The sequence below is a fragment of the Drosophila mauritiana genome, chromosome X (assembly GCF_004382145.1).
Source record: "Drosophila mauritiana strain mau12 chromosome X, ASM438214v1, whole genome shotgun sequence".
Lineage (NCBI taxonomy): Eukaryota > Metazoa > Arthropoda > Insecta > Diptera > Drosophilidae > Drosophila > Drosophila mauritiana.
This window is the reverse complement of record NC_046672.1, coordinates 13,536,010-13,561,895: the sequence shown is the minus strand read 5'-3', so window position 1 is coordinate 13,561,895 and position 25,886 is coordinate 13,536,010. Positions and strand designations below refer to the sequence as shown.

The 25,886-nt window shown below is 42.2% G+C and overlaps 7 protein-coding genes across 9 annotated transcripts; 3 read left to right on the top strand and 4 right to left on the bottom strand.

Annotated features, from left to right (window-relative positions):
- Positions 1-744: 744 nt before the first annotated feature.
- Positions 745-2,357, bottom strand: LOC117146754 (vitellogenin-3). The gene is made up of 3 exons (XM_033313249.1): positions 2,095-2,357; positions 1,608-1,990; positions 745-1,545 (listed from the first exon to the last, which is right to left on the bottom strand). Exons 1-3 carry the CDS (start codon positions 2,297-2,299, stop codon positions 871-873), a joined length of 1,263 nt encoding a protein of 420 aa, XP_033169140.1. The 5' UTR covers positions 2,300-2,357; the 3' UTR covers positions 745-870.
- Positions 2,358-3,286: 929 nt separating this feature from the next.
- LOC117146757 (probable RNA 3'-terminal phosphate cyclase-like protein) lies at positions 3,287-4,723 on the bottom strand. The gene is made up of 3 exons (XM_033313252.1): positions 3,816-4,723; positions 3,597-3,753; positions 3,287-3,528 (listed from the first exon to the last, which is right to left on the bottom strand). The coding sequence occupies exons 1-3, from the start codon at positions 4,626-4,628 to the stop codon at positions 3,344-3,346; spliced, it is 1,155 nt and encodes a 384-aa protein (XP_033169143.1). The 5' UTR covers positions 4,629-4,723; the 3' UTR covers positions 3,287-3,343.
- Positions 4,724-4,976: 253 nt separating this feature from the next.
- Positions 4,977-5,616, top strand: LOC117146780 (gametocyte-specific factor 1 homolog). Its single transcript, XM_033313304.1, has 2 exons — positions 4,977-5,214; positions 5,282-5,616. The coding sequence occupies exons 1-2, from the start codon at positions 5,038-5,040 to the stop codon at positions 5,510-5,512; spliced, it is 408 nt and encodes a 135-aa protein (XP_033169195.1). The 5' UTR covers positions 4,977-5,037; the 3' UTR covers positions 5,513-5,616.
- A 657-nt stretch (positions 5,617-6,273) lies between these two features.
- Positions 6,274-16,585, top strand: LOC117146779 (programmed cell death protein 4). The gene is made up of 4 exons (XM_033313303.1): positions 6,274-6,852; positions 10,978-12,406; positions 12,526-12,665; positions 16,205-16,585. The coding sequence occupies exons 2-4, from the start codon at positions 11,099-11,101 to the stop codon at positions 16,275-16,277; spliced, it is 1,521 nt and encodes a 506-aa protein (XP_033169194.1). The 5' UTR covers positions 6,274-6,852; positions 10,978-11,098; the 3' UTR covers positions 16,278-16,585.
- A 2,041-nt stretch (positions 16,586-18,626) lies between these two features.
- Positions 18,627-25,727, top strand: LOC117146761 (gamma-tubulin complex component 3). 2 transcript variants are annotated; one of them, XM_033313259.1, is made up of 5 exons: positions 18,627-18,741; positions 19,243-20,568; positions 20,633-20,825; positions 20,898-21,219; positions 24,888-25,727. In XM_033313259.1, exons 1-5 carry the CDS (start codon positions 18,627-18,629, stop codon positions 25,590-25,592), a joined length of 2,661 nt encoding a protein of 886 aa, XP_033169150.1. In that variant the 3' UTR covers positions 25,593-25,727. The 2 variants fall into 2 exon arrangements, with proteins under 2 accessions (XP_033169150.1, XP_033169151.1); XM_033313260.1 differs by having other exon boundaries at positions 18,650-18,839.
- LOC117146763 (peroxisomal multifunctional enzyme type 2) lies at positions 21,780-23,065 on the bottom strand. 2 transcript variants are annotated; one of them, XM_033313263.1, is made up of 3 exons: positions 22,969-23,065; positions 22,709-22,871; positions 21,780-22,199 (listed from the first exon to the last, which is right to left on the bottom strand). In XM_033313263.1, the coding sequence occupies exons 2-3, from the start codon at positions 22,839-22,841 to the stop codon at positions 21,985-21,987; spliced, it is 348 nt and encodes a 115-aa protein (XP_033169154.1). In that variant the 5' UTR covers positions 22,842-22,871; positions 22,969-23,065; the 3' UTR covers positions 21,780-21,984. The 2 variants fall into 2 exon arrangements, with proteins under 2 accessions (XP_033169154.1, XP_033169155.1); XM_033313264.1 differs by having other exon boundaries at positions 22,709-22,868.
- Positions 23,651-24,707, bottom strand: LOC117146762 (probable methylthioribulose-1-phosphate dehydratase). The gene is made up of 3 exons (XM_033313262.1): positions 24,451-24,707; positions 23,917-24,387; positions 23,651-23,841 (listed from the first exon to the last, which is right to left on the bottom strand). The coding sequence occupies exons 1-3, from the start codon at positions 24,576-24,578 to the stop codon at positions 23,757-23,759; spliced, it is 684 nt and encodes a 227-aa protein (XP_033169153.1). The 5' UTR covers positions 24,579-24,707; the 3' UTR covers positions 23,651-23,756.
- Positions 25,728-25,886: the final 159 nt, after the last annotated feature.

Sequence of the window (25,886 nt, the reverse complement as noted above, 5' to 3'; positions counted from 1 at the left end):
ACTTTGACATTTACACCGCGCATGTCCCAAAAATGTAAGGAACAATTGAGTTTACACAGGTTGCCCAGTGATTTTTGAACGTGTAGTCGCTCTAACGGTAAGCCGAATGCAAATTTTAATTGAGTGCACATCAAGTGGCAACGGACACTAGTTGCCTCACTCTCACTTCCGTCCACTTAATGCATCCATCTCCTTGTGCGTATTTTTATCCCAACTTCGCAATCCTGTTTATTTATTATGTACTTCGTTTTAGGAGCATCGAACGGTACTAGTTAATTGCAAGCTGCACAGTTTCTTTAATTTTGTCTCTTATGAGTTAAACATCATTTCGTTTCAGTTTATTTATTATCTACATTTTCTTTCGTGTACCTTTCATTAGGTATCATAATGGTATTTCAGTCACTTTTTGTTTGCTTTATTTATCGTGTTGTTTTTTAGTTAAGCATCTGCTTAAGATCAACGGTGATATATGCATTTATCTTTTTATTATTAGCTCATTTAAGTTGTTTGGCCGATTTACTATGTTAAATATGTATATTTTCGTACGTTCGATTCGGAAATTTTTCTAATTACTTAAGAAGGTGGGCCAAAAAATGTGGTCAGCAAGTTCTTGTGTGTTTTTTTTAATACTATACGTATTTTAAAGTTACAATCCATTTGGCCGATCACCAATGCCAGAAATTAAAAAACTTGAGTTTTCGAAAATTTGCAGCTTTTATTTTTATGGGGTTTTATAGGTTTTTCTTTTTTGATTGTTTGATGAAACTTCTAAGCTAAACTACGAATTCCGGGGTTTTTTCAGTTCTGAGTATCAGAAAGTGCGTGGCGATCGAACTTCCCTGGTAACCAGGGGGCGTGGCCATGGACGCCCTAGTTCTGGGCGTGGTGCATGCCGTGGTAGGCGGCCTGCTTGTGGGCAGGGCTGCGCTGACCGAAGGGGCTCTTGGCGTTGACCTCCAAGATGTAGTCACCGCGCAGATCGTAGTCGATCTGGAGACCCATGTAGGCGCGCTTGCCGAAGCCATCCTGCTCCTTGTACTGCTTCAGCGAATTGGCGGGAACGGCGGGGAAGTTGCGCTCGCTACCAGGACGCACGGACTCGGCAAAGTAGCGGGTGGCACGGGCAACAGCCTCGATCACATTCTCGGAGCCGGGAACACCGGTGGATGGTCCGTTGGGGTAGAAGTCAACATCGCCGCAACGGATGGGCGTGCCCATGGCGAAGGTCGAGGTGTGGATGGCATCCACGAAGTCAGCATCGCCGCGGGACAGACCACCCAGGACCTGGGGACGCTTGGACAGCACCTTGGCGGGATCCAGACCGGTGATGCGGCGCAGCTTGTGTCCGGTTTGGGCGGTGTACTTGTTGCCAGCAGCTCCGGCCACATGGGCGCTGATACCCTGGCCGATCAGATGGATGATCTCCTGGGGCACACCCTTGTTGGTCAGATCGATCAGGCTCTGGCCGATCATGGCGCCGGTGTTCTGCACATCCAGCATCGCGTAGCGCTTGAAGTTGGTCAGGGTGGAGCCGAGGTCGATGATCTGCAATTTAAATTTCATAAATAAACATATACATATGGAATATAGCAAGGGGACCAACTTACGATCAAATCGCCGCTGGCGGCCTTGGTGGATTTCCATTGGTCGGCGGCCTCCTCGCTGCTGGTGTAGTCGTAGTCGCTGCTCTTGAGCTGCTGCTGCTGCTCCTGGGCGTTCTTCTGCAGCTGCTGGAGGTTGTTCTTCTGGACGTAGGCCTGGATCAGCTTGCGCATGGCCTTCTTCTGGGCGGGGCTGCTCTGGGGCAGACCGGTCAGGACAATGGTGACCTCATCCTCGCCGAATCCGGGCTGTGCCTTGGCCATCTCAACGTAGTTGTTCAACTTGCACTCAACCTTCTGTCCGTTGGACTTGACGATCCAGACGGGCACGTTGCTGGGGCTGGGCACAAAGCTGGGGGTCAGATCGTGCTTGATTTGGCCAACGTGGTCTAGGGATTAACAAGGAGGCGGCAGGTCAAGTAAAATTATGTCAACAGTAATCTCTGGAGATTTAGGTACTACACTCGAACCGCTAGAGATTTCCAATACTCACAGATCTTCTCGATCACCTTGGCGCCCTGCTCCAGGGGCTGGTTCTCCAAACGCTCCCAGGTGATGTCGTTAAGGGAGGGCACGTTCTCCAGCTCGCTGGCGGTCAGCCACTTGGTGGGCTTCAGCTGGCCGTTGGCGGCATCCTTGGAGGCATGGGCCGCCACCAGGAGGCAGGTGGCCAGCAGGCAAAGGCGCAGACTCATCATGTTGGGGCAACTCCGGAATTGGATCAGATCAGGCCAAACGCTAAACGACGTTTGATGGCTTCTTCCAGCCCCATCTCTGGCTTATATAGCTCCGATTCCGATAGCGCACTGCCAACGATTTTCTGCTGACCACAGGAAGTCGTCGTTGTCGGCTGTCGTCTAGCTTCCAGTTTTTTCCACCCCTTCGTTCTGCTGATCTGTCGCCGGTGAATAAAGTGCAAGTCAAGGGAAAATGTGTTCGCCAACCAGTTAGTTAGTTCTCTTATCGCAATAAGGTTTTTGAACCTCTTCACACTTGGCAAAAAGTGTGCAAAAAATCCATTCATAAAGTGGTAAGATTCAGATATATATTGCATCGTGAAATTTAGGGCTGTAAATATGCTTCTATCATCATTATCAATTGGTTTTAATTACTTTCTTAATTAATTAAGCTTATAATTCCCAAAGTCGTGCAAATTTTTGTTCTGTGCACTTAAAATGTAATCTAGTACGATTGATTGAATCAACTTGTGTAGATCCCTTGATTAGACTTGAACTGGCAACAAACTTGCAACACCTGCGTCAAGTGAGGAACTGGTGGTGTGACCCGGCTGTGTGACCTCCAGCGATTGGAAGCCTGCCAAATTGGAATCAATGACCAGCCGCCAGGTGAATGCTTGTACATTATACTTATATGCAAATGCATAGCAACTGCTCCTGCAGTTTTCTTTGGCCTCATCAATTTGCCAGCCAAAATTATGTTTTCATTATTTTGAGCTCAATTTAAACCACCATATGCACAACACCTCAAAAGGTAAATACAATGTTTGTGTCTGCATCAACAATAACGCTTCTGCTTAAGTTGCATAATATTGCATTGCATAAAAAGGAAAATATCAAGCAAATGTGTGCATTTTATGGTAAAAAAAAGGTAAACATAATAGTTAGGCACTTTACTCTACATTTGATTACTACACGTTACATACATAGTAAAATAAATGTAATATATAATATGTTATAAAAAAATACATGTTTATTCTTACAAAGTTTAGCCTAGAGAACAGTTTATGTAACACGCTTATTTATGTTTGTGTAGCCAATGCCAACACATGCCATAAGGACCTTCTGGGCACCACGCACATCCTCCGCCTCGTCCTCGTCCTCCGCCTCGGGATTCTCCAGCTTGAAGGTGATCGAGAAGAAGTCGCGCAGATTTTGCAGAAAGTGTACGGTGTAATTGGACAGGGCACCTGTAATCAAGTTAAATATAAACCACTTTATAGTCACACATGACTTAATTACATTCTCGAGCACATACCGGTGAGGAATTTGGAGACATGCTTTTGGCCCAGTGCTATATAGAGCGCCGCCAGCCATTGATAGCTGGAGTCCACACAGCCACCTCGATAAATCTCGTCCAGCAAACGCAGGGCCACCTCCTTGCCCATATTCTCGGGTATGGAGGGTGTATCGTCCTGTGAAGAGAATACGAGATAATACTACCAAACTACTCCATAGTGGCTTTGAGGCTACTCACCGACTCCTCCCTTGTATTGGAACAGCAATCGGCGGCGAAGCACACACCGTCCGTTGTCTCTGCAATCAGGCAGATGCCAAAGCCGGGCGAATTACCAGACATCTTGCCCTTGTTCTGGTCTGTGTAGATATAGACATCCGGCAGGAACTTCAGCATACATCCCTTAGCCGCCTCCACGGTGCGATTGGCCAGCGCCGGAGACACTTTGCAGGCATAAACAGTGCCCCGGATCCGTTTAACCATGCCCTGTGACTGGAATTGAATTGCTCGCAGGCTCTTTCGCACCGGACACCTGAAGGTGATCTCTCCGCCGCCCAGCGGAGCAACTCCTCGGCGCACAACCTTGAGTTCGAGGCCCTCGTCGACTAGGAGGAATCGCTTGAGCAGGGATAGGGCTGCACCCTTGATGTGGTCCACGGATGGCGCGTCCTTGCTGTTGGTCACGCCGCGCAGGGTGCACTGTAGCGGACTCTTGCAAAATGGGCCCAAGGCTATTAGGGCGTCCAGATAGTAACCAATGCCACGCTGGACACAGCAATCATGATGAATCTGACCGCCATGCAGTAATCCTGGTGAGAACATAACACTCGTGCCGGCGGGATTCAATTCGATCTTGGTTCCATTGGTGATTTTGTCAAACAGGCGAATTAAACTTATCTCGTATTCCCGCAGACCGGGTGCCGTTTCGTCCTCCGAACGGATTTGGCTGATCTTCACCGGTTTGCCGGACAGGCAGGCGAGGATTAGGCGCTGCTTGAGGAAGTTGCTGCCGCGGTAAATCAGGCAATTGCCCTCCTGGGCAATGGGCGGCATCTTTTAGGCTCCAAATGCTTCAATTAATCAAGAAATTTACCAAAATGATCGTCGCACGTGCGTTAAAAGAGGTAAACAACGGCTATCGCCGGACTATCGCATATCGATATAAAAAACAGTATGGCAGCGCTCCTTAGGGCTGTCAACCGTTGGAATTATCGCTTTCAGTAAATAACATAATAAATTATTTCTAAATGAAAATATTTCAGAATGCATTTTTATAATTTACACAAAGCATTATAAACAATCGAACGTTTGTTTTTATATTATTACATTAAAAAAAAAATACTTCAAACTCCTATTAAAATACCAAAAGCTGTATGAGATTTTAAATTATTGTTGCGAAGGTCTTATCATTTTGAAGCTGGCGAAGGAAGTTCAAAAAAGGCTAACAAAACTGGTAGTAAAAATGTTTGCGGGTCCAAATCTTTATGATTATGTCATTTGTCCCAACGCTGGCTCGCACCTGGTAATGCTGTCTAACATGCCCTTCCATTTGCCGGGTTGTGCCAAGAAATTTCCATCGGCCAATTTGGCCCGCTGTCCATATAACAGCACCCATATGTACACTATTGACGATATATTTGTAGGTCCTGAATATATTATATATACGTATGCAGATATTAAATTCAATTGTTCATCCCATTTTGCAGGAACATGTCATCCAGTGCCCGAGCTTCATCCGTGGAAGTGAGGAGAAGAAGGAACTTAAAGAAACTGTTGAGGACTGGGATGCCGAGCCGCCAGTCCCGACATATAATCCGAATATCCACTGTGAGGCGAATCCTATCATCCGTAGTCTGCACGGTGCTACGCGCTCCGCTCGTAAGGCGTTCCGCGAAAGGGAACGCAAGCGAATCATGGATTTGAATAATTTTCATTAATATGTGAACATACAAGTCATACAACGTATTAATGCACATACATATAAACATATACAACATACATACAAATAAACATTTGTTATTTGATACATTTCCAAAAAGGAGCACAGAATTTGCGTTATAGATCAGCGTTTAATTGAATATGTATGTATGTATGTATTCAAATTAAAAATTAATAAGGGTTAATTCAAGGAATCTTTAACATATAATTTCAGAAATATTCATATGGTAATTAAAATTACAAATAAGAAAACGGTCAACTGAAGCCACAATTAGTAGTTTTTCTCCCGTCCTTTTCAATATTTGCTTCGTTTTCCTTTGCATAGCTTTCTGCCACCATTTCGAAATGTACCGCAATTTAGGTTACGTAGCTGCCACCATGTTCAATAAATCTTGGAAAAATAAAAATAAACAGTTTTTACTGAATTGAATGTTTTTTAATTTTGATAAAAAGGTAAGATCATTGGGCAAGTATATATATATTTACATCCAGTAAGTGTAAATGAAGAAATATTTCGTTTTTTAAAAAATATAGCCGAATGTTTTTACTACATATGTATGCATTTATTTTTTTCTTTAAAACTACTTCTCGGAGCTGCCACTTACCACATAGGATCGTATTTTTACTTATATTTAAAAACGTTTTAAAAACTTCCCCATATAAAGGGGGAGCTTTGCCATGTGCGCTTTCATAAGTCACCACTTTAACGGAAATCGAACAGTCCGGCAGCACCGTCTCGCCGAAAAAGTATAAAGGCCCACGTCTCGTCGTTCTCTGGCCCAGTCGAGTTGAGTTTTCACGGCGTGGTCAACAGTGTGCGTTATTGGTTCCTGATTCTGCGGTTCTCCAATCCTTTTTGTTCCAATCCAACTGAAAAAAAAAATCAAAAGTTCATACTGTTAAGCGGCAAAAACAACAATAGCGAAGGTGAATAAGGCATAATAAACAACACACGCAACTGAATGGTTGTGGGTGTGCGAGTGTGTGTATGCGCGTGTGAAGGAGCCTTTTAGTAAACACTCACACACTTGTGTATTTTTTTTTCTGTGAGCCACAAGATATTTGAGTGCATTTTTTGCCATTTGCCTTGCCAACCCCTCTCCCCCGCACGCATTTAAAAGAGAAAGAGAGGGAGGGAAAAAAGGAGCCCACGAAGAAAAGCAACAACTATTAAACAGGCTCCTCATCGTATAAAAGCAGCGCAGCCGCCGTCGACGTCAACTGCAGTGGGCCAACGTCGTTGCAGTCGTGTCGTTAGTTTTTGTTCTTGTTGCAGCATCAAAGACAGAAGTAGAGAGAGCGAGCGAAACAGCCGGAGAGACAAAAAAAAAGCACTTAGGTAAGTGGCAAAACAAAAAAAAAACGCAGAAACAGCAGCAACAACAACAACATCGATCTTGACGAAGACCGATTCAAAGAAACAAGCGAAAAAAAACTGCCGGCGAATGCGAATATAAAAGCAAAAACGAAATTACAGTCGCGGTCACAAAATTATGCCATATTAGATGATTTCAATAAAAACAAGTGAAATTTAAGAATTTGTTGATGCGCTACATTCGCTCCAATTGGAAAACGTTGGTCTACGTGATAAAATCAACCGGCACACACGCACGCACCCGAAAATTCGAGAAAAACTAAAACGAGGAAAGCAGAAACCGAAAAAAAAACAGCTGCCCACATTGGATGGGGGGTGAATTTGTTTGGTTTTTTTTTTCTGCCTTCCAAACTTGTTCCTTAGGCTTTTTGATTTTATTTTCGTTGTCTCGAGGTTTATTTGCATTCGACGCCCAGTCCAATGTTTCCATGTCATCCGATTTTGTTTTCCCATATTATATACCAAAAATGATGACTTGCAGTCCTGGTACAGTGCATAATTAACGATTATTTAAGTATTTAACAAAATCAGATTATGGTACAATTTACCTGAAACGCTAAGCTTGTTCCTATGAAAAGATGCAATATGACCAAAAGTATAATATGACTCCAAAAACCCGGGATGTGTTATTAAAAGGGTTCTGGCAAAGACACTAGAATAACAAGATGCTTAACGGCCATACAAATTTTTGGCACGCGATTTTTTGGCCGTGGCTCTAGAGGTGGCTCCAGGCTCTCTTGAGTTTTTGTTCGAGAGAGAAAGAGCGCTACAGCAAACAGCTCTTTTCTACGCATACAGTGATAGCATACAACTGTATGTGTGCACACGTATGCTCATGTATTGTAAATTTGACAAAATATGTCCTTCACCTTAGAAGTTCGTTGACTTTAAATCTATTTTTTATCTTATTTTTAATTTCTACTACGTATTATTATTTTTTATGAAATATTATTATGTAATATTATTATTTTTATTATTTATTAATAAAATTATTATTTTTATTATTTATTAATAAAATTATTATTTTTTTATGAAATTAAAAAATAATTATTATTTTTATGAAATATTTATTTCTCAATGTTATGTCTTCTTTTTGGAAAATTTATGTTTCAAATTACAGTAGTTATAATAATTTCCTTTGTATTTGCTTTAATTATTTAGTATACTTATTAAGTCATTTGACTTAATATGATGTATGTAAATGTAAATGAATGACAATGAGAGGTACTTTGACCAAAATATAGATAACTTTTTGTGCAATGATGTACCCATTGAACTAACTTCCAGTAGATATTTTGTTGGATATATTGCTAAAGGATCCAGTTGCGATAAATGCAGATCGGTAATTTTAAAAGAAACCGAGCATTTAACAGCTCCATCAGAGCTTTTCATACATGAGAAAAACTACTCAATAGACTCGGACTTCGGGAAATTAAAGGCACCATCTGATTTATTTTTTAATATTTGCAAAATACACATTAAAGTTTTCGAAAATATTTTTTAAAAATAATAAAAAACAAATGTGTATAAAAAAATTTATTGTTGAGCAATGCATTAAGTGCACAAATGAAAGTAGTGCCTTCTCATTATGGTTTTATGAAAATAATGAATGTTATGCACATAGAACAGATTTGTTAAACAAACTTATAAAAGTTTTGCTTTTTAAGCATTGCAAGTGGACTGTGATGATAGCTGATAAACAAAAAAAGCAAGCTGAGCTCAGCATTCTAACTCATAAATAAAAAAATTAGCTATATTTAAATAATTGGCGACTGAAAACTGGACGCAAAATATAAAAAAAAAACAATAGTTAGAAAAATAACTTAATTGGCGGAAAGAGAGCAAATTTGGCCTTTACCAAAAAAGTGGCTGCATAGTGCCAAACGAATGTATGGCCGTTACGCATCTTGTTATTCTAGTGTCTTTGGTTCTGGGCTGGGGGACTTGCAAACAATTCCAGGCAAAATACAAACAAATTCCAATTTCTCTGGTTACTGGATGCCAAACAAATACCGTTCTCAGTTTATTAAAGGCATAACAATAACTTCAAATTAATTCTGTAGCTTCAAAAAGAGTATGCGACACAAATTGCAATTCCTGTGTGCCTAATAGTTCGATCTCTTCTGTTAAAGAAAAAAAAACAACAGCATTCAATGTTGCGAACGTCTTTGCCTCCTTTTTCTTGTTCTTTTTATTAGACATTGCTTATGTAGGTTTTTTTTGCGAAACATTTGCGACGCAATTTCGAAAGCGTCACTTTTATGCTCTTTTCCCTCGCTCCCCTTTATCTCTCTCTCCACTTCTTACCAACTCAACCTTTTCCCAATTTCGGGGTTAAAAAATAATTTCGGACACGCATCAATAAAAAGCGCGAAGGAGGAAAAGAGATGCGAAAAAATGCTGAAAAATGTTCACTTTGTTGTTTCTGTTGTTGTTGTTATCCGAAAAAGGGGGCACAACAAGTGCGAAAGAAGGAGAAGAAGAATCAGATGAGGAAGAGACCGGAAGGAGACGGCAATAAAAACATAGAAATTCGTGAGGCGCACAAAATTTTCAAGGTTATACCGGGCAAAACAAACATAAGACCGGTAACAGCATATGTACATGTACATACATATTACAGAGGGGGAAATACATAAGAATCAGCGGTTAAAGAAGAGGAGAAAGCACAAGCGGCGCAATATAAAAAGCACTCACAAACCAACAACAACACATGAAAACACAAAAAACAACACATGCGGCATTTATTTTTGCACGTTATCTTTGTTTTCATTTGCATTATGCTGACATTATGTACATGGATTGAAGAATTGCATGAGAAGAGAGTGCCAATTCGACAATTTTACAACCGAAAATTGCGATAATTAATCAAACAAATTTATCAAAACGAATGTACATAATTAAAATAAACCATATTATTTACTTTTATTGGTTTGTTTGATTTGATTTTATAAATACATAATTATGTTTGTGCTATTATAGCATTTAAATTAAAATTGCAAAACAGAATAAAAACATTCAAATAAATAGGGAAAACAAAAGCAGCTGAAAAAGTAAAACATGTGTATGTATGTAGGCACTTATGTAGACCAAAAGCATTTACATAGGCATGAAAACACAAGCAACTTCCAATTTAGAGTTAGTGCGAAGGAGATGGCTATATTGCTTGTGGGGGTTGCAAAGCTTTAACGGTAACAAGATTATGTAGTAGCTTTGGTATTGTTGTTGTTGCGTGACCTTGAATTTCGTCTATAGGGGAGTTTCGATACATGTCCCTATCGCTATCCCTGTCACACCCACGCCCATTGACAAACATTCGCAATTTCCAAGACGCAGTACCGTTATTATATACAGATGCGGTCAAAAAAATGGCGCGAAAGCTGAACATATTATGGGTATATCTTAAAAATAAAAAACTATAAACTTCTTTGCAAAGTTGTTAAAATATCTAGTTAGCACTTAAAAAAAAAAAAAACAATAATAATAATAAATAAAAAACCCGTAAAATAGCGACCCCAGTCATTTCTACATAGTATATATTGACTTTTGATCTTGTCATTACAATTACTTTGTATTATTGTGGGCATTAAATTTATGGGCATGCCAAAGAGCTTGTTCTATATTTAGGCAAAAACTATTAAATTTGAATAGCACGAAAAGAAACCTAACTGAACTTGGAAAGAAGGGGTTTCTGAGGGGCCATTGTCGGCTACGTGCCAGACATCATGTGTATTTATTTTAGTTCCATGTTTTTCACAGCCGCGACGCATAATAAACAAGTAAAACTTTCGCTGACTAAAGCATCCCGTCTTGAAGGCGCGACATGTAAAATAAACAAACGAAGGCGTTCCCTTAGAATAGTGATACCCAACCAATCACGCCATCAACGTCTCTATCTCTTCTATATATGTACATATGTTTTCCTAAAGTTTCAAGTTTCATAATTGCACCGAAGGACCCATTCCTTCCTAAATTGCATATTCATAAGCAAATTTGTTGTTATATTTTTCTTAGTTTTCTGCCAACTTGATGCTTTAATGTTAACCAAAACCTTTTCCCCATCTATTGCAATTGCAATTTTATTTATAGACAAAAAAGAAGCCACGCACCTGGTGCCAGAGTACAAAACCCAAACATCTACAATATCCGAGCTGTGCATTCCAAGGGGATAACGAGGAACGTATATCGAGAGTTTGAGAACATCGTCAGCATGGACGTGGAATCGAATAACAAACGCGCCACCAACGGCGGCCGTCAGTTCACCCCACCGTCGGACTCCGATTCCAAGGAGAGTTCCGTCGAGCGTGAGCTGAACGGAGAGATCGAGGCGGTGGAGCTAAATGGGAGTGGCAGTGGCGGCCACTCGAACGGGCATGTTAAGAAGCTGCTGGCTGTCGAGGATGGCAGGATTAAGCGTAAGGCCAAGCGGCTCATCCAAAGACAGAATAGTGGTTCCGGCGGCAGTGCCAATCAAACCAATGGCAATGGAGCTGCTGTCGCTGGTGGAGCAAGTGTAACGGCGCTGGGAATCAACAGAATTATGCCGTCGCCCGGTGGCTATGTGGTGCCACATCGACGCTGGAAGAACAGCCGACGTTCGCGAACCCTGAATCGTGGTCGCGGACTACCCAAAAAGGGTGGTGGTGGCGGCAAGGGCGTCTGGGGATTGCCCGGTTCCGAGGCTCTGGCCGAGGTCTATGAGGACGAGAATGATCCTAACTACGATAGTGAGTGCAACGATCGTAATGTGGAGCTGCGCGAGGTGATCACTGAGATAACACCCGAGGAGTTCTTTAAGCTGGCGGAGCCCATTGTCTTGGAGTACTACGAGCACGGGGATCCGCACGAGGTGGCACTGAGCTTTGATGAGATACTGCAGGCTCCGATGCGCGAGCACGTCACCAGCATTCTCGTGGAGATCGCCATGGATCACAAGGATTCGCAGCGTGAGATGACCTCGGTGCTGATCTCCGATCTCTATGGACGCGTTATTACCGGCAAGGATATTGAGAAGGGCTTCAACATGCTGTTGGCCAATCTGCCGGATCTCGTCCTGGACACTCCAGAGGCGCCAATCATGCTCGGCAACTTTATGGCCCGCGCCGTGGCCGATGACTGCATTCCGCCCAAGTTTGTGGCCAAGACGGGTGAGGAGCTAAGACGTTTGGGACTGGGCGAACATGCCGAACAGGCCCTCCGCCGTGCTGACTCGCTTATCTACAAGCATGTGTGGGCCCATTTGGACAATGTCTGGGGCATGGGTGGCCCACTGCGTCCCGTGAAGACGATCACCATGCAGATGGAGCTGCTGCTCAAGGAGTACTTATCCTCGCGCGACGTGGCCGAGGCACAGCGCTGCCTGCGTGCCCTCGAGGTGCCACACTATCATCACGAGCTCGTCTACGAGGCGATTGTCATGACACTGGAGTCACTTAGCCAGACCACCGAGGAGGCCATGTGCGAGCTGCTCAAGCAGCTAGATCTCACCTGCCTGGTGCTGCCCGCGGGCATGGAGCAGGTGGGTCATACATTATATGTAGTTATAAATAGTTGGACTAGTCTAGTCTAGTAGTAGTAGTTCCATTGACAACCGAAATCATTTCACAACACTACCATTAACTATCTCTAATCCTTTAGGGTTTCTTGCGCGCCTTCGACGACATGGCCGACATCGTTTTGGATGTGCCCCTGGCCTATATAATACTCGATCGCTTCGTCGAGCGCTGCAATCGCGCCGGATTCCTAACCGACAAGATTATAAACAATGTGCCATCGCGGTAAGTTTTGGGGTTAAGTCCTTAAGGAAATGGGAAACCCTTTTATTAGGGTGGGGTGTGGACTACTTTACCTATAGGCTTTATCTCTAGGCTTGAATTTCTGATATCAAGTGCTGTTTGTTTGATTTAATCGTATGATCAGAAATAAGATTACCAACTGATGAGCAGCAGGCCCACCTTTGTATACAAACACACAAATCCACTCCACTACCTGCAAGAAAGTATACTTAGTAATGAGAGCGAGACGGGTTTACGTAATCATAGCAGCTATAAAGACAACACGCCCCCAAAGTAGTAGTACCCCCTATAAACTGCGGCTATACGTACATACATACATTGTTGTTTACAATCTTAAAACTCAATATACATACTTATAGTCTCCATAAAAAGCGGCGGGTCTATCGATCAGATCGTCAGCTTTGTTTGTACTTACATACATACATATATAATTAAAGGTGTGGATTAATTGTTAATAAGACCTTGGCATTCGGCTTGATAGCAAAATGAACTAATTGTCGATTTTGTTATGATTTTTGCTTGATTATTCTATTTTCGGCGAAGGGTAGACTTACATAGCTAAAGATTTATGGAGGCCATTCGTTTGTTCTAATTTTCGCCTATTGAATACAAACAGTATTGGGCACATAAATGTGTAACGATTAAATAAATATGATGTGTATCACACATCACATTAAGATATATGAATAATTAGGATTGCAATTTAAAGTACATATATTTGTTAGCTGCTAACATATTTCGTTCTTCATAGAATTCCTATTATTTTAACCGCTGCTGTGCTGAAATGTGCATGCTTGTATGTACGTGTTTATTTTGTGTTTTTGCCGGCTTCGACTTGTTTATTGTTCTCCTATTTTTTCGGCGTCTTCGTTTTTTTTTTGTGTTGTGCTTTTGGCTGAGTTTCTTATACACAATACATAGACGTCTAGTAGTGTGTACGTATATGTAGACGTGTTTCGTTTGTGGCCAGAGTGTTTTGGGTGTATATGTACATATATGATGTATGTTTGTTTATGAATTTTCTATTGCGCAGTTTAGTTTCGCATTTTGGAATTAACTTAACGTATGTACATACGTACATATGTATGTACATACTACGCGTTGTCCGTTGAGGCAGTCGCGCCGATTGCTTTTGGTTCTTTTTTTTTCTTTCGTATATTTGTGTTGTGTATTTTCTTATTGTTTATGCTGTTGTGCCGGTTTATCAGGTGCCGGCTAGTTTCGTATATTTATTCTTTATTCCGAGTTCTTGCTTGCCTCCACTTTTTCTGCGATCAGCTTTATTATTTTCCCACTTTCTGTTTCTTTATGGTTGTGTTTTTGCTAAGAGTTGATGGGAAATAATAGTAACTGTGTGACCGGTTATAAATACATACATATATGTATGTACAATATGTATAAAGGTATGCACAGATGAAGATGTAAACATAGGTCTTCTGTTTTCAATGGGTCATTTCATTTCCAATACTACGTTCTAAAGTTATTGCTTTGCATTTTCAGGATCCTGAATCCTTTTAGTATTATCGTAATTATTACTATTTAACAAATTTACTTGGTATAATGCAGGTTACTATTATTACGTTATTTCAACAATACAGCAATACTTTTATTTAATGCATGGCTGGCGGAGGGTAATTAAAAATCCATATTCTTCCATCGTGTGAACATGTTCAACGTAGGGGGTTTGGTGGGGTGAATGTGGCTGGACGTCTCTTATCGATTGGTTTTTTATCGCGGCAAACTTTGCATTGCTGAATTGTTGTTGTTTTGCTTGGACTTTATTATGAATTCTGTTGTTGTTTGTTGGTGCAACAACCTGCATGTGGCTCAAGATCGTCTTGGCGTCTTGTTGTTGTTGTTGCTGTTGTTTTTTGTTTGTTTTGTTTTTAGTGTTTGTGCGAAGGTAAACATGGCTGCCAAGTTGCTGTTATCGACCTGCTCTGCCACTCCCACTTTAGTAGTGCTGCCCCTGTTGTTGCTGCTGTCGTTGTTGTTACTGCCACTACTATAACTGCATTTGCATTTGCATTTCGCCTTGACAGCGGCTATTGCACTTTGCCACAGCGCGCGACAGCCACAAATGCAACAACAACTGCAACAGCAACAGCAACTAGAAAAGCAACAAACTGCAGCAGCCGCAAAGGCACAACAACACAAACACCGCTCATTTTACACCGAACAACAACTGCATTTGACGCCAACGCAACTACAACTGCAAAAGTTGTTGTTTCTTTCTGTTTTTTTTTTTTTTTTTTTTAAGCTGAACTCAATGCCAAGAGACTCAGACATAACGGTACATGGGGTCGAGTGCTGGCTGTTTTCTAGCTATATTCTATAACTTCATTATATTCGCTTTAGGAATATATGTGAAAAAAATGTATAGTGTGGTATAGAATCTAGTTCAATGTTTAATGCTTGATCATTTTTAGTTAGTTAGTTTAAATACATCGTAGGAGTAATAAAATGGCAATGTTTCAGCTATAAAGTAGCCAAACTGCCAGCACTGCAACTTGCTGCAGTTTTTTTTTTCTGGGGTCCCCGCTCTTTTATGCTTTTGCTTTATTGTTCTTGATTTATTTTTATATATTTTGTTATTGTTTAACTCTTGTATTTACTTGCTTTGGCGATCGCGCGCTTATCTTGCCTCAATTTTAATTGACTCTTCTACACCAGCGCACTTGTGTGTGTGTGTGTGTGTGTGTGTTTATAAATAGATATATTTCTGCATTTAGTACCCCACTTGGTCACATATTTATAGTAGCAACAATTAAGGCTCCAGCTGGTTTTTGCCATTGTTGTGTTTGTTTTGTTTCTAGGCCAGAATCCTTTGATTGGCCAGCTTGGTGGTGTCCCCCTTTAAATATATAAAACTAGTTTTAATTTACCTCACTCTCCCCACCACCTCACCCCCCCACTGCATTTCGTTCACCCGCTACTTTTGCACAGCTGTTGCAGTGAAGAGAGCAGTGGAGAGGGAGAGAGAGAGACCCCCAACGGGAGAGAGAGATAGAGAGCGCGAAAAAGGGTCAACGGTTGAATGAACTTTTGTGCAAATTCGTTGTTGTTCTTGTTATTGTTGTTACCAAATTTGCGCCAAGCATTTCGCAACTTGTTTTTTGTTTTCTCCTCTTTGTTTCCCTGTTCTTTGTATTATATTTGTTTTTTTTTTTCTTGTTTTGTTTTAGCGGCAATGCATTGCATAATTGTATAATTGCTTAGTGCGTACGGCAGCGCGAGAGAGAGAAAGAGAGCGAGATAGTATTATGCAGTTGCATTTCACATGCATTTAATTCTTTGTTTAGGAAAAGCTATACTGCAAAGTAATTCAAAAATAAGAAAATAACATTGTTTAAAAAGGTTTCAATTATTATTATTATTTAATAATAGCAAATGTAAATGTGTATGTATCAGTCAGGCTAAAGAGATGATTTCTTTACCGAATTGCAAGTGTCATTATATTCACTACTACTCGAATTGTGTTACCAATTTCTGATCAAATTTTTCCCGTTTTATATTTGCAGCGGACGCAAGCGTTTCGTTTCGGAGGGAGACGGCGGCCACGTGAAGCCGACTACCTTCACCATGCGTGATTAAATCATGGGGACAACGGGGACGTTATATGCTGCACATGCTTATATGACAACTGCCCCCAGAGCCACCCACTGACAACTAGAGGAGCAACAAGAGAGAAGCAAACATTAAACAAAAAACACCAAATTACAAAAAAAAAAGAAAATTCATACGAACGCAAAGAGTAAATACAACATTTATAAGAAACAAAAGACGATATGAAGAATTTGTCGCAAACTTGATAAAAAGAACTTATCCTCAGAATCCAGATAAGGTCAACACACAAAAGAAAAAACAAGCAAAAAAAAAAAAAAAGAACAAAAAAATGCAAACAATCAATCGGAATTTGATCTCCGTTTAAACTATATTCATTATTATACTACATAAACACCTACAACGTATATCTTACCTACATGTAACTACCAGCGTAATTCGGAAGTATATTTTAAATATTTGTTAAAAACGAGATGAGTGAAACGATCACAAAAAAGAAAAAAGAAACGAGAATCCAGCCAAAAGAGTACGCGGAAACCACGAGCAGGAGCAGCAGCAGGAACAGGAGCAGAGATGTGTCGCTTTTTGTGGCTAGGATCTCGCATAAAGGATGCGAGTTGGCGTACTTAGCACGCCCGTCATTATTATGATGCCACATGAAATCAAAGCATATTATTTACATGAAACTGTTATAGGCACTCGTACACCACACACCTTTTGGGTTGATTGAATTGAGACGAACCAACGATGATGATTTATGCTATCAACGCAATCAAAACTGATGATTACACAAAACAAATTCCATTGACTTGAAATTGAGAAAACCATTTATAATATTCCTATGCGCATCGAAATCATGATTTTCCTTAATTTTTTTGTAACTTTGAGTGTCAGAAGACTAACATAATTAGGCTTAGTTTTACTTTATACGTATATTTACCCACGCATTCATCTTATTCTGCTTGCTTTTTTTTTGATTGAATAAAAGCTGCATTTTAAATGATAAGAAAAAAGACTTTGTTTTCGCCGCACTTATATTTTAAAATGTTCACACACTTCATGAAGAAACAAAATTCGACATATTCTTAAACATGCGCGCCCCACACATATATATATATTAAATATATATATCTACATATATATATAAATTAATGTGTTAAAAGCAGAAAATATACATCAAAAATAAAAATTAAAAACATATTTTAATGCGTTTCCAATGGGCAGCTTTGTTTATTTATTTATTTATACATTTTATAACGATTGCTATAATTTAATTTTTGTTTTTTTTTCATAGGTTGTTACAGAAATCTCCGCATATTAAATGCAATTACGTATAGAAGTGAATAAGGTAAACCGGATGAGAGTTTAGTTATGTTCTAAATTAAATACCGGAGGTTTCTGTTTCAATACATATTATATACACATTGTATTCCACGTTGAAATCTGGTGGCGGGTTGCTAGCGAAGAATCCTTCTGGTCAAATGGTCCACCCGGTGGTTCCAACTTGACTTCTGGGCTAGGGATCAGGTCAGATGCTTGCGGTAGTTGGGTGGTGGCTGCTCCAGTACTGCTCCACCGCATCCAGCTGCTGATGACCCATTGGGACGAAGAAAAGTCCTTGTCCTCTGGAATCCCAAGACATCCTTGCAGCAAGCTTCAAGCTTTACCTCCCCCAGCAGTAGGTATCAAACACTACTTATAGCCAATTGCGAGGAGATTGCCGTTGGATTGCTTCATGACGAAGTCTCATCTATGTCTTCCGCCTTTATATTAAAAATGAACAATTTTTAAGTTTAACATTTTTGCTTACAAGTTTTTGCAAATGCAAAGCGGACAGAGTGACCAGGCGAGTGAGAGTTGGAAACGCTTGCTGCCCCAGAGTTGCCAAATGTTAGCAATGGAATTAACATAACAGCTGAAAGCTGCACATCTAAACAGAACTGTAAAACAAAAATGCTACATTCAATAACATTCTGAGACAAATACATTTTTAAACTAAAATGTAGAACGATATTTAAATGGCTTAGCCCATTGCAAACGAGCGCTGCCAGACCGCTGCACCTTCTGCCAGTGTGTGCCCGCCAGCGGTAAGGACTTTGCCTTTGTCCAGTTTGCCAGATTCGGTAACACTGCATTAAATAATTTTAATAAATAATTTGTATAAAGTACGCGCCAATTGGATGCATTTTCATCCTATCCGCCGAAGATTTCACGCATCCCGAGCAATTGCCAGTGACTGCACACCGTATTATAGCCAGGGATCAGCTGTGCGTTAGCTATTGGCCACCAGTTGTTGTCCACTTCGCAATTACCAAGCCATCCAAAATCGGCTGTTTAACGCGCGCTTGCTTGGATTTATGAACAATTCAGTCCACCAGGATGTCGCAGGACCTGAACGTCGGCAACGATGTGGCTGCCGATGCGAGTGAAATATCGAATATCATTAACGAGATGATCATCTGCATCAAGGGCAAGCAGCTGCCCGAAGTTCACGGTGAGATTTGGGAATGTGGAATCACTCACTGGCTGTCCAGGCGCGCAAGGCATACGGACTGCTCGGGGAAGAGCCCTGCATCATTGGGAATCGACCACGTGCGTTAGGATTGTAGGAAATTCCAGAAACTCAACATATTTCATCGCATTTTCAAACAGAGATCTTGGGATAAGCAACTAACAATACTTATACTTATATTTTTATAGTTCTATATTAAATGTGGCAATAACCATTACCAAAGTTTGTCCTAAATGTTTAAATTTAACATATATATTTATATATATATCCGAATGTAGATAGATAGTTTTGAAATGCCAAAAAGCATCCAAAGTTGAATTGTCTTTAAATGACTATTGATTACATATAATAAGTTACTATAAAAGTATGAGCAAGTTTCTTAGATCCTTAAGGTCCTCAATACGATACTCAGATACACTAGACACTATACATAATTGCTGGATTTATTGCCTTTGTTTTAATGCTTTGTTCAATCTTTAACAGATTTGGCAATAGCCGAATTAAGCAAAATGGTAGCCGAAAATAATCTGGACATTCGGGACTCAAATATGTTGTCTGAGCGCGAATGTGTCCAGAAGATATTGAAACTGCTCAGCGACCGGAAGGAGGAGGATGGCAAAACTGTGTCGGATTACTTCCATGAGCTGCACAGAAAACTGACGTTGATCAACTGCGTTCCCCACATGAGGCACTCGCTAATGACCCATCTGCTCTCGATGGCCGACAATTCGGATGACGACAAGTCGTCTGCCAACGAAGATCCACGTAGTCAGGGCGATAATCTCACTCAGATTCTGTTCTGTCGACTAGACTCAAGAAGCTCTTCCTCATCCAATCAGAATGAGATGGAATTGGTCAACAGAAATGGAGCAGGATCAAGCCACAGTTACGATTCCTCACAGTCCAGCTTCGGATTCAGAAAACAGTCCTTGCCAAACTACTTGGATGCAACAAAGATGTTTCCCGACTCTCAACATGATGTAGTGATGAGTGCCATTTACTCCTTCACCGGCGTTCAAGGGAAGTATTTGAAGAAGGACGTGGTAACGGGCCGGTTCAAGCTGGATCCGCAGAACATCAAGTTCCTGACCACCGGCCAAGCGGGCATGTTGCTGCGGCTCTCCGAACTTGGCTACTACCACGACCGAGTGGTCAAGTTTTCGGACGTATCGACCGGCTTCAATGCCATTGGCAGCATGGGCCAGGCCCTGATTTCCAAGCTCAAGGAGGAGCTGGCGAATTTTCACGGCCAAGTGGCTGTGCTTCACGATAAAATACAGCGCTTTCGGCTGGTCGCGATGAGTGGAATTGGATACAGGGAGGACAGGGATAGCGGCGACGAATTGACGCTATTCAAGCTGCTCGCCTGGTATATAAAGCCATTGCACCGGATGCAATGGCTAACCAAGATCGCCGACGCCTGCCAGATAAAGAAGGGCGGTGAATTGGCATCGACCGTGTATGATTTCCTCGACAACGGTAACGATATGGTCAATGAATTGGTGGAGGATCTCCTCACTGCCATTTGTGGCCCACTGGTGCGCATGATCTCCAAATGGATACTGGAGGGCGGCATTAGCGATATTCACAGAGAGTTCTTTGTGAAGTCCATCAAAGATGTGGGCGTTGATCGGCTGTGGCACGATAAATTCCGCCTACGATTGCCCATGCTGCCCAAGTTTGTGCCCATTGAACTGGCCAATAAGATACTCATGACGGGCAAATGCATTAATTTTCTAAGGGAAATCTGCGAGGAGCAGGGAATGATGAAGGAGCGCGACGAACTAATGAAGGTCATGGAATCTAGTGGTGAGTTAAGCGTGCCTTTCAAATTGGATTAGCGAAATGATGGAATGCCATGCTCTATCTACAGCCGCTCAAATCTTTTCCTACACACCGGACACCAGTTGGCATGCGGCCGTGGAAACGTGCTACCAGCAGACCTCCAAACACGTCCTCGACATTATGGTGGGTCCACACAAGCTGCTGGATCATCTGTACGGAATGCGACGCTACTTGCTGCTGGGCCAGGGCGATTTTATCAGCATTCTGATCGAGAACATGAAGTTAGTTTTCTCGCTGAATGAAATTTAAACTATTCAATTTCATTAGTAACTCTTGAAAATCCTCTTTCCCAGGAACGAACTGGAGCGACCGGGCCTTGATGTATATGCTAACGATCTCACCTCCATGCTGGATTCCGCTCTGCGCTGTACGAATGCCCAGTACGATGATCCGGATATTCTAAACCACCTCGATGTGATTGTTCAACGTCCGTTCAACGGTGATATTGGCTGGGACATCATCTCGCTGCAGTACATCGTGCACGGACCACTGGCCGCCATGCTGGAGTCGACCATGCCCACGTACAAGGTGCTCTTCAAGCCACTCTGGCGCATGAAGCACATGGAGTTCGTGCTCTCGATGAAGATCTGGAAGGAGCAGATGGGCAACGCAAAGGTGAGTGGCTGGCTATTAGACTTCTTATCGGTGTTTCGAGTGCATGCACATATTTAGATTGCCAAGTGCCACTCAGAGTGCACATGGTGATTCCAGTGGTCAGCGAACTGCTAGCAAGCGGACTCTGTTTTCAATTCACAACTTTGGCTTTTGTTCCCAAGGTAAATTAGGTCAAATTTCAGACTGATTGGCCAGAAGGCAATTATGAATATAAGGAATAACTTGACATAGGCAAATTCCTTGAGTTCTTGGACTGCCTATTTATGAACCCATCAAGCTTATCTGGTTGAGAAAGCTACTATGGTATATAGATTTTCAGAGCTTTCGAAACTGAAAGATTAAAAACAAACCTGATATTTTTTAAGCTAAAAGGCTAATCTGGCAACAGGCGGTTGTGGGGGAATCTATTTTTGTGTCGAAGGGAGGAAGTCGAAGTTCGAAAGGTTTCAGCCAAGAAATCGCCTATAACACCTCGATAAGATTGCCCGTCCTTGTAATCTAATCCGCAGCGATTACCCACTTACCGATAAACCCATTTGTAGTATCAAAGTGCACAGGAATTGGTCGTTTTCGCCTTATGTATTATTTTCTAGTTTTGTAGACGGGTTTTTCCGTACAAAAATAACATTAATTATGTGGTGAAACAAAAAACACGAATACAGATTACAAATTACACACACGAAAAAAAAAGTGTAAAGAGAACACACACACACACTGTCTCGTTGAGGAATGTGCAGACTGGGCTGTGTTGTTGATCACTCCTTTTTACAACTTGGCGTCGGTCTTCAGGAGCGGCGCCAGCTTCTGGGTGAGCATGATGTTGCCGGCGATCTTCAGCTTGCCCTTCATGAAGGCAGCCTGGGGGTTCAGCTTGCCCAGGGCGATGTCAACCATGTCCTCGTCGGCGACCGTCAAGGTGGTGTCCACCTTGATGCCCTGGGCAGGTCCCTCGTAGGCCTTGGCGTTCTTGCAGTCAAGAGCTGAAAGTGGTCTTCATTAATTGGTTGTTCATTTGACATGGTATAAGCTTCCTGTAGTTGCTACCAAAGTAGATCTTCTATTCTTGAAACTGTATTGACAACGTTTTAAAGTGACTTCTTGTGCAACAAGTGGCATACATACATACATATATGGCAAGTATATTCTGTTGCTGTAATATATATTCCCTAGATCGAGCGAATAGCCAATTCAGTGGCTTTTGTTAATGCCAACAGCTGGTGCCGAAGTACAAACGCTGTGCACTTTGAACTGACTACTACAAAATGCAAAACACACATACGCAAAGACCACGTACTAGTATTCTCCACTGGTCAGAGCGCCATCGGAAGGGGGGGTTAGCAACTTGGGGGGGTAGGAAAATCACCACCTCAGAGTCCGAAAGTACCCTTCTATATATGTATGTACATACGCCCCTGTGCTGCGCGGTGGGAGTGTCTGTGTGGTGCGTGTTTTTATGGGCTCCATTGGCCGATGGATAACTGATACTTACTCCACTCCTTGGCCACCTTGCCGTCCTTGGTGATTTTGTACAGGAACACACCGTTGACCGCCTTGGCCTTGGCCTCGTTATCCTTCAGTCCATCGATGATCTTCTGGAAAACGGCGTCCGACTGCAGAGACATGGTTGTTGTTGTTGTTGTGTGGGGGTACTTCTGTGTGTAAGCGGTTTTGTTTTTCCGGAAGAATAAAGAAAATGTTCAGTGAGCTTTGATGCGTTTGTGCGTCGTAGAAATAAAAAAAAATGCTTACGCTTTGAGAGCAGAACGCGAAGTAATGAGCAGAAGGCGTGCAATCGGCGATTTTATTGTCGCTTTTTTCACTACACTGCCCCTGTTGTGTGGGAGCGGGATGGTCATATAGCAAGTTACCGGTCGCTATATGTCGCGCTCACTCGCACCTGTTGCATTCGCATAAGTCTTGTTGTGCTGTTATTGTCGCGCGCTCTCTCTCTCTCGCTCTCTTCCAAATGTTAGCCAGCTGATGCACAGTGGGCAAGCACTGAATGAAATAAAAGGCTGCAAGAAAACATTTAGCATCTCAGATATGGTTGCTATTTAATTTAAACCTGTATCGGTTATGAGATATTACTTTATTTTTATAGCGAGTGTAAATTGAAAAAGAATAGGTAAATTACTGTATCAGATAACATTTGCTTTTTTACCGCTTTTTAGCCCACTGTTACAGGTGTGGAGTTTAGACTTTAACATTAACATGGAACGCCTAACATGAAGCCGTAACAGCGGTTATCAGCTGTTGTCCAATATTTAGTGCAAAGTGCGCACCCAGTTTGAAATGCCCATAAAACGGCGATAAGGCTTGAAGACTCTTCAGATTATTTTGAAAAAATATGTCACCTCACGAGCCTATTGAGAAAATATTCTTAACCCCCAAATGCTATATATCATGATATATACTATTCATAAAACGCAAGCATTATTCAGTACTATTATTTAGCATTGACCATTTCAGTTAGTAAATGCAACAATTTGTAGGGTTAAACGACGAGAAGCATGTGCGTGCTTATCAGCTTCACTTCCTTATGAGCTCTCGAACTTCTCCGGATCGATTCCAGCCTTCTTCATTTCCACGGCAATGGAGAAGAGATAGTCATAGCATTCCGACCTGGTTGTAAGAAGAGGGATAAACGATTAGGGCTTTAAAAGTGCTCGGTGTCTGACAGTAAGTGAGGCAACCCACATGGTTTTGGCCTTCTCCCAGTTCTGTCCCCAAACGTAGACGCCGTGTCGTCGAACCAGGATGGCACTGCAGCCCGGATACTCCATCATGGCGGCGTACATGCTGTCGGCCAGGTCGCGTTCAAAGGGTGTATTCTCGATGATCGGTACGACGAGCTCCTCGTCGTAGCGCAAATATCGCTTGTCCGCCTCATCGTAGACGCCCTTGATCATCTCCAAGTGGGTGCAGCGGAAGGTTTTCCCTGGCCACAGGAGCGTGGCCATTACGGCGTGCTGCGAATGGGTGTGGATGACGGCTCCCGCCTGCCGATGCTGATAGGCCAGCATGAAGAGCGGCGTGCATTGGCTCTTCTTCAGGCCCTTGATCTCAGGCGGCAGTTGCAGATCCTTGCCGGTTATATCCTGCACGAACAGATCCTCCGGCTGCATTCGCTCCTTCTGGACGCCCGACGGTGCTATGTAGATCTCATCGCTGAAACGGATTAGCCGGCTTATATTGCTGTCTGGATATGTGTATAGTATCACTTGTACTCACTTGTACTTGATGCTCATGCCGCCTCCTGTGCCGGTCACCCATCCCAAATGATAGAACTGCCTGCATAGCGAGGGAATCAGGTGGCGGGGATGCTCCGCCGGCAAGTCTTTGAAGATCGAGAGGGCCATCTCGCTGACAATGTGACTTTCGTGGGACGTAATCTTCGTTGCCGTGCGACGCTGATAAAGGGAGATAAAGGGATTCTGAAAGCGACAAATCACGAATGTAAACAATGCTGCCGTCGATAGACGATTGCAATCGGTGTATCGCTGTTAACACACAGCGTTGCCGTTACGATAAACATTTTCCAATTGGAAATGGGTTTTTGAATATTTAATCATTTCCAAAAGTTAAGTTAGAGAACAAGTTAATATCACCGTATTACCTCAAAAATGTTTTACCTTTGAAATTATATTGTATATTAAACATCTTTTCAGGCCCTTCGTACAATGAAGTCCGAGATCGGCAAGGCGTCACACCGCCTGAACCTTTTCACTTCGGAGATCATGCACTTTATCCACCAGATGCAGTACTATGTACTATTTGAGGTCATCGAGTGCAACTGGGTGGAGCTGCAGAAGAAGATGCAGAAGGCTACTACGTTGGACGAAATCCTGGAAGCTCACGAGAAGTTTCTGCAGACGATTTTGGTGGGCTGTTTTGTCAGCAACAAAGCGAGTGTGGAGCATTCGCTGGAGGTGGTGTACGACAACATTATCGAACTGGAGAAGTGGCAATCGAGCTTCTACAAGGACTGCTTTCAGGAGCTGAGTGCCCGCAAGAAGCTGTCCAAAATTGTGGAGAAGTCGGAAGAGGAGGGTGTTTATGGGCTGACCAACAATATGATCCTGCAGCGCGACCAGGAGGCGAAGATGTTTGCCGAAAAGATGGACATCGCCTGCCGCGGCCTAGAAGTCATAGCAACCGATTACGAAAAGGCTGTCAGCTCTTTCCTAATGTCTCTCAACTCCAGCGACGATCCGAATTTGCAGCTCTTTGGCACTCGGCTGGACTTCAACGAGTACTACAAGAAGAGGGACACCAATCTGAGCAAACCCCTGACCTTCGAGCACATGCGCATGAGCAATGTGTTCGCTTTGAACAGTCGCTTCGTGATATGTACGCCGTCCTGTCAGGAATAGCGACCGATGTTCATTCAATCGCTTCATCCCAGTTCCCATAAATCATCACAAATCCCAAATCCCATACAGCATTAGCACTCCATTCAGTTCAATTGCTGCTAAATATTTGAGATATATCGATATCATTGGAGCCAAGCCAACCAAGAAATGAAAAGCAATCAAACAAACTAATCCCATTATTAACTAAGCCTTCGAATCGAAAACAACCTGCACCTCTATACATATATATCTCAAGCTTTGCCGTCAATCGTCTGGCTGCAAGCCATCAACTTAAGATATCTCCAAAACAGAATT

What these genes read in the sequence shown, in the direction of transcription:
- LOC117146763 (XM_033313263.1), bottom strand. Translation starts at nt 22,841, where the DNA reads ATGTCTCTGCAGTCGGACGCCGTTTTCCAGAAGATCATCGATGGACTG. An exon ending in CAAGGTGGCCAAGGAGTGGA is followed by an intron (nt 22,200 to 22,708) that starts GTAAGTATCAGT and finishes GACCACTTTCAG; the next exon opens with CTCTTGACTGCAAGAACGCC.
- LOC117146757 (XM_033313252.1), bottom strand. Translation starts at nt 4,628, where the DNA reads ATGCCGCCCATTGCCCAGGAGGGCAATTGCCTGATTTACCGCGGCAGC. An exon ending in CCAATACAAGGGAGGAGTCG is followed by an intron (nt 3,754 to 3,815) that starts GTGAGTAGCCTC and finishes TTCTCTTCACAG; the next exon opens with GACGATACACCCTCCATACC. An exon ending in TGTCTCCAAATTCCTCACCG is followed by an intron (nt 3,529 to 3,596) that starts GTATGTGCTCGA and finishes ACTTGATTACAG; the next exon opens with GTGCCCTGTCCAATTACACC.
- LOC117146762 (XM_033313262.1), bottom strand. Translation starts at nt 24,578, where the DNA reads ATGGCCCTCTCGATCTTCAAAGACTTGCCGGCGGAGCATCCCCGCCAC. An exon ending in GGCATGAGCATCAAGTACAA is followed by an intron (nt 24,388 to 24,450) that starts GTGAGTACAAGT and finishes AATCCGTTTCAG; the next exon opens with CGATGAGATCTACATAGCAC. An exon ending in TGGGAGAAGGCCAAAACCAT is followed by an intron (nt 23,842 to 23,916) that starts GTGGGTTGCCTC and finishes TCTTACAACCAG; the next exon opens with GTCGGAATGCTATGACTATC.
- LOC117146754 (XM_033313249.1), bottom strand. Translation starts at nt 2,299, where the DNA reads ATGATGAGTCTGCGCCTTTGCCTGCTGGCCACCTGCCTCCTGGTGGCG. An exon ending in CAAGGTGATCGAGAAGATCT is followed by an intron (nt 1,991 to 2,094) that starts GTGAGTATTGGA and finishes GTTAATCCCTAG; the next exon opens with ACCACGTTGGCCAAATCAAG. An exon ending in CCGCCAGCGGCGATTTGATC is followed by an intron (nt 1,546 to 1,607) that starts GTAAGTTGGTCC and finishes TTTAAATTGCAG; the next exon opens with ATCATCGACCTCGGCTCCAC.
- LOC117146761 (XM_033313259.1), top strand. Translation starts at nt 18,627, where the DNA reads ATGTCGCAGGACCTGAACGTCGGCAACGATGTGGCTGCCGATGCGAGT. An exon ending in GCAGCTGCCCGAAGTTCACG is followed by an intron (nt 18,742 to 19,242) that starts GTGAGATTTGGG and finishes AATCTTTAACAG; the next exon opens with ATTTGGCAATAGCCGAATTA. An exon ending in ATTCTGATCGAGAACATGAA is followed by an intron (nt 20,826 to 20,897) that starts GTTAGTTTTCTC and finishes CCTCTTTCCCAG; the next exon opens with GAACGAACTGGAGCGACCGG.
- LOC117146780 (XM_033313304.1), top strand. Translation starts at nt 5,038, where the DNA reads ATGTTTGCGGGTCCAAATCTTTATGATTATGTCATTTGTCCCAACGCT. An exon ending in ACACTATTGACGATATATTT is followed by an intron (nt 5,215 to 5,281) that starts GTAGGTCCTGAA and finishes CCCATTTTGCAG; the next exon opens with GAACATGTCATCCAGTGCCC.
- LOC117146779 (XM_033313303.1), top strand. Translation starts at nt 11,099, where the DNA reads ATGGACGTGGAATCGAATAACAAACGCGCCACCAACGGCGGCCGTCAG. An exon ending in TGCCCGCGGGCATGGAGCAG is followed by an intron (nt 12,407 to 12,525) that starts GTGGGTCATACA and finishes CTAATCCTTTAG; the next exon opens with GGTTTCTTGCGCGCCTTCGA. An exon ending in ATAAACAATGTGCCATCGCG is followed by an intron (nt 12,666 to 16,204) that starts GTAAGTTTTGGG and finishes TTATATTTGCAG; the next exon opens with CGGACGCAAGCGTTTCGTTT.